At 54.1% G+C, this 5,454-nt stretch overlaps 1 protein-coding gene across 1 annotated transcript; it reads left to right on the top strand.

The window, feature by feature from the left end:
* Positions 1–1,029: 1,029 nt before the first annotated feature.
* Positions 1,030–3,989, top strand: LOC119283592 (WD repeat-containing protein 44-like). The gene is made up of 5 exons (XM_037563071.1): positions 1,030–2,829; positions 2,953–3,004; positions 3,096–3,181; positions 3,261–3,354; positions 3,463–3,989. Exons 1-5 carry the CDS (start codon positions 1,030–1,032, stop codon positions 3,987–3,989), a joined length of 2,559 nt encoding a protein of 852 aa, XP_037418968.1.
* The last annotated feature ends 1,465 nt before the right edge of the window (positions 3,990–5,454 follow it).

Below are 5,454 nucleotides of genomic sequence, written 5' to 3'. Positions count from 1 at the left end.
TCTAGTTAAGCAAAAAGAAATCAAAAGATAGACTACCAACGGTGGTAGCAAAAAACAAAACGATGGTAGCAAAATTTTGGACTGGTTGCAGCAAAAAAATCACTCAAAAAACCTGGATCCTAGCAAAAATTGTGGATCCTGGTTGCAGCAAATCCAGGCGCCGGTGGTAGCTTTTTTGGTGCCGGTTGCAGCAAAATCGCATCACCGGTGGCCACCACCTCCACTGTTGCAAAACGTCCAACGTCGTCAAGGGGGAGGACAAGGAGATGGACGGCCATGGCTTCCCCGGGTTGCATCAGCCCCTGATTACTCCTCGCATCAGCAAGGGGTGGAGTGGACGAGCAGAGCCCCGTCTCGACCAGATCTAGATGCAAGAAAGGGAGGCGGGGAGCAGAGGTGATTTCTCATGCGATCTAATTTGAGTGCTTGTGCTGTTGGTAGGGGATGAGGAGCGGTGGTAGAGGTAGGGGATGAGATAGCAGCAGGATGAGGACGGGCAAAGTGATAAAAGCGTCGAGAGGGGTCGAGAGGGATGGGGAGCGGTGGTGGGCCAGGAGGCTGCGGTAGCGACGTGGCGAGTGGGTTGTAGGCGTCCTTTGATCTGGTGGAATCATGCGACTTGCGCTGGACCGGCCGAGTGTTTGGCCGGTCTGCCGATCGTAAACATTTCGCTTTGAGAAATGGGAAATGTCGATCGATGATTAGCAATTACGACCAGATAGCTCTTTTTGGAGGTAACGACCTTATGACTTTATCTATAAAGTCAGGCTCATACCTTTTATTTAAAAAAATTAAATTCTTCTTAAAAAAGTTAAAAAAATCAAATAGATGATACCCTTGTGATGGCGAATCCGTAAAAATAACTAACTATTTTGACTCTTCTCCAATGCGATCAAATTTTGATCTGGAAGAACTTCCCCCCTTTTGACATGCCTTACTGGAGCAGGCACCATGGCAAAAAACATTACAGCCTTACAAAACGTGCCCCTAAATTTAGCAATTTGGAGAGCAAGGGTCTCTCTCCCAGGCATGCGCCGGCAGGCCATTCGTTTTGCCACCGCCAGGCAAGAACCGTACACCATGAGCCATGACAATGGATTCCGGGAGGCGGCGACGGACGACGATGATGGCTGCAGCGAGCAGGAGTCCTTCTTTCAATGCCTCGATCGCGTGAAGCCCCCCGGCGATGGCGACCCAGTCTTCCCCTCCGACGACGGTGAGGAGGATGGCCTCAGCGACGCTGCCCGTGTCTCCTTTGCCACCGCCGTGGATGACCGGCTCCAGGAGGAGCAGGCGGTGCTGGACGAGGATGAGGACTACGAGGAGGAGGACTTGTCGACGTACGACTACGACATGTGGATGGAGGCGGACGAGCCCGTGCCCATCAAGGAGCGTCGCCGCCGACTGCTCCACGGGATGGGCCTCAACAGCAGCAGAGACATCCTCCGAAGCCGCATCGCCAGGACGAGGAATATTTCCAGGCGTCCGCCGCGGCGGGCGTTCGCGCCGTCTGCGTCTTCCACGCCACCCGAGATCATGAAACGGCAGCCCATCTCCTTCCTTAAACGTTGCCGGTCGGATAGCCGCCTCGCCGTCCGAGGCGCCGCCGCGAGAAAGCTGACGGCATTACGCCGCGTGCACTCGGCACCGCACTCTCTGCAAGGTTCGCCCGTGCACAGGGCTCTCCGACCAGCCGCTCGTTGTCCGTTGCCATCAGCGGTGTCCAAGGACGAAGGCGGAGGAGAGAATAGAAACTGCAACCTTGATGACGGCAAAGTGTTCGTCGTTAACGGCACCCAGTCCACGGACGGCGCGCGCGGCGCGGCCAACGACGCCCACGGCTACGCCGGGTACACCCCGCTGGTGAAACAGATCATGCGGCGAAGCCAGAGCCAGACTGTGAAGGCGGGGGCGGGGAACAAGGACGGCGGGATGCCGACGATTAAGAAACCACGGTGGCTGAAGAACATGAAGCTCGTCGCCACAGTCGCCGCCCTCATCCACGAGAAAGACAGGGACAGGGACAGGGACAGGTCGTCCGCGCTTCCGTCCGCGATGACTATGTCCAAGTCCAAGTCGGCGTCGGCGGCGGCGGCGGCGGACAGCGCCTCAACGTCGTCGTCGTCCACCGAGCGGCTCAAGGTGCACCACTCCGGCAAGTCGAGCAAGGACCTGACGGGGCTGTACATGCGGCAGGAGGTCCGCGCGCACGAGGGGTCGATATGGAGCATCAAGTTCAGCGCTGACGCCCAGTTCCTCGCAAGCGGCGGGGAGGACCGCGTGGTGCTTGTCTGGCAGGTCGTGCACACCGACGCCTCCTCCTCTATCCTGACGCCGGATCTCTCGACCGGCAAGCTTCTTCCCCCGCTGGCTCCCGCCGACGGCGGGTCCTTGGCGGGGGCACCGGGGCTGGCAGCGCAGCTGTCGAGAAAGGTCCTGCGCGGGAAGAGCAGCAAGCACGTGCTCCCGGAGCACGTGGTGCTGCCGGAGACCGTGTTCGCGCTCGCCGAGCAGCCGGTGTGCGTCTTCGAGGGCCACGAGGACGACGTGCTGGACCTGTCGTGGTCCAAGCAGTCGTCGAGGTTGCTGTCGTCGTCCATGGACAAGACGGTGCGGCTGTGGGACGTGGAGAGCAAGGCGTGCCTGCAGGTGTTCGCGCACAGCGACTACGTGACGTGCATCCAGTTCAACCCGGCGGACGAAGGCTACTTCATCAGCGGCTCGCTGGACTGCAGGGTGCGCGTCTGGAGCGTGGCGGAGCGACAAGTCGTCGATTGGAGCGACCTCAACGACATGGTCACCGCCGCCAGCTACACCCCCGACGGCCAGGTTCATTAATGCGATTCTTGTAGTAGTATCAACTAATCCATTCATCGTCTAAAAACACATCATGCATGCCAAATCCATATGAGCTTAATACGTGTGTTGTTCAAACTTCAATTCTTTTCCTAGGCTGCGATCGTTGGATCGCACAAGGGGTGCTGCCGGTTCTACAAGACAAGAGGTAATCTGAATGTCAGTAGCACGCAATCTGTAGTACTAAATTTATATTTTTAGTATTATGATCAATGAGCATTCTGATGTGTTGGTGCCAGATTGCAAGCTGAACCAGGAGGCTCAGATCGACATGAGCATATCCAAGAAGCGCAAGTCACAGGCGAAGAAGATCACCGGATTCCAGGTACCTGCTCCTTGTTCTTGAGCTGACAAACAATGGCAAACGGATCGGTCGATGTTGACGTCGGATGTTGTTCACGCAGTTTGCGCCGGGGAACCCGTCGGAGATCCTGGTGACGTCGGCGGACTCGCAGATCCGGGTGTTCAACGGCATCACCGTCCTCCAGAAGTTCAAAGGTACGCCAGTGGCGGCAAGGCCATGCTCCGCCTCACCTTTACCAGCAGCACCCGTTCCATTGCCACAAACTCCACAACGAACAGGGAACCCGTGTTTCTGCCTGCCAGGGTTCAAGAACACCAGCAGCCAGCTCTCGGCGTCCTACTCCGGCGACGGCCGCTACGTGGTCTGCGCCAGCGAGGACTCGCACGTGTACGTCTGGAGGCGCGCCGCCGGCGGCATGGGCTCCGCTGCAGGGGGAAGTATCGGCGTCAAGGCCAAGACGTGGCTCACCAGCCGCTCCTACGAGTACTTCTTCTGCAGGGACGTGTCCGCCGCGGTGCCGTGGCCCGGATCCCCCCCGTCGCCGTTCCCGCGCGCGGGAGACGAGCGCGCATCGTCGAGCGTCCATGGCGGCGCTGGCAGGAGAGCGGACAACGACGCGTTCGGCGACGGCGTGCAGCTGCCACCACGTCCCAAGTCCGGGCCGCTTACGTTCCCCGGCTCGCAGGCGGAGATGCTGCGCATGGGGCCGTCGTCGCGGGAGGCCGGCTGCAACGCGTGGGGGATGGTGGTGGTCACGGCGGGCCTGGGCGGGGAGATGAGGGTGTACCAGAACTTTGGGATGCCAGAGGGGATCAAAGGGCAGAAGTGATGGATCTTGATTTGGAATTGGATTCCAAGGGAGGGAGTGGGTCTTGATCTTTGCGGCAGGACAGGAGCATGAGTGCAGCAGCTTTACAAACGATCGAACACATACGACGCACAAGATCGGTCGACGAACATATGTGCTTGTTTGATTGATGGGGTCGGCCCCTTGGCTTTCCCAGTTGTGTGTTTGGGTAGGGCGGACAAGTTTCAAGTGTAGGGAGGAAAGAAGAACAATGTACAATATAGTGAGAAAAAATGTAAACGACACTACGATTGTACTGTATTTAAGTAGATTAAAATGTAAACACGGTACAGTACCTTTTTTTTGTTGAAACAGGAGAAATATCTTAATGCAAACGCACACATTTTTTTACTTTTTGGATGGTCATAATGCCCTCTTGAACTTCGGATTGAGGCCCTAATTTATCGCATTTGCTATTGGTAAGTTTGACTCAATTGGAGTTCGACCGCTTTGGATTTTTTTTCTCTCGCCTACACATAACTTTGGCCTTAGATGAGTTTGCTATTTATCTACGTGTTTTTGTATGCGTGTTAATTTTGCTGTGTGCATTTTAGTTATGCAGAGTCGGGTGTGTGTTTTTTAGATGATCATAATGCCCACCTGAACTTTGGATTGAGACCATAATTTATTACATTTGCTATTGGTAAGTTGACTCAAAATTTCGCCATTAAAAGGTGACTCAGAAAGAATTAGAGTCTGTCAACTCTATGGGGAAAAAAGGGGTGGCGATGCCATGAGTTCAAGCATACGGTGTCAAATGCATGCATGTTTACAAAAAGTTGTACTCCCTCCGCTAAAGTTGTACTAAAGTGGTCACAATTAATTTCGATTGCAGAGAGTAATATCTTTTTGCACAATTTTAACTAAGGGCTTTTACCAAAATTTCTACTTCTAGTTGAGGGCTTTTTCAAAATGTTGTGTGGTCACACATGATGTCAGTTGAAGCTTGTGTTGTCAAATGAACGTGTGTTTATAAAAATCGTCCTATCTTTTGCACAATTTTTACTTTTTATTTAGGGTTTTGCAAAAATGTTGTGTGGTTGCATGGGTTTACTTTTGCCATTTGAAGAAAGGGAGGCGAGACGAAGCTTCGAGGCCAAGACGGGGCCTCGGGGTGAACGCGAGCAAGGCCGAGTCAGGAACACGCCACGACTAGAGACGACCTGGCTGGCCATGACGTCTTAGGCGTACGCGACGCGGACACGCCTCGCGGATGGATTTGTAATGCCAGCGTCGTCATATATGAAATGCACCAGGTTTAAATAATCATGTGCTCTACCGAAAATGGTGCATTGCTACCAATATGAATGAATGCTCTATCATATATTTGTAACAGTTAGTTACCATCGACTTCGGTTGACTGTTCGTCTTACCATTGATTATAGTTTTCTAAACAACTAAAAAAAGGACTATCACAAAACCGGAGGACAAAGGAGTATGAGAAGAG

Source organism: Triticum dicoccoides, chromosome 4A (assembly GCF_002162155.2).
Source record: "Triticum dicoccoides isolate Atlit2015 ecotype Zavitan chromosome 4A, WEW_v2.0, whole genome shotgun sequence".
Lineage (NCBI taxonomy): Eukaryota > Viridiplantae > Streptophyta > Magnoliopsida > Poales > Poaceae > Triticum > Triticum dicoccoides.
The sequence above is the reverse complement of the archived record's forward strand: the minus strand, read 5'-3'. Positions and strand labels throughout refer to the sequence as shown.

Bases quoted from the DNA above. Each gene is read 5' to 3' on its own strand.
- LOC119283592 (XM_037563071.1), top strand. From the start codon at position 1,030: ATGCGCCGGCAGGCCATTCGTTTTGCCACCGCCAGGCAAGAACCGTAC. The intron at 3,005-3,095 runs GTAATCTGAATG...TGTTGGTGCCAG, and splicing joins CCGGTTCTACAAGACAAGAG to ATTGCAAGCTGAACCAGGAG. The intron at 3,182-3,260 runs GTACCTGCTCCT...TTGTTCACGCAG, and splicing joins AGAAGATCACCGGATTCCAG to TTTGCGCCGGGGAACCCGTC.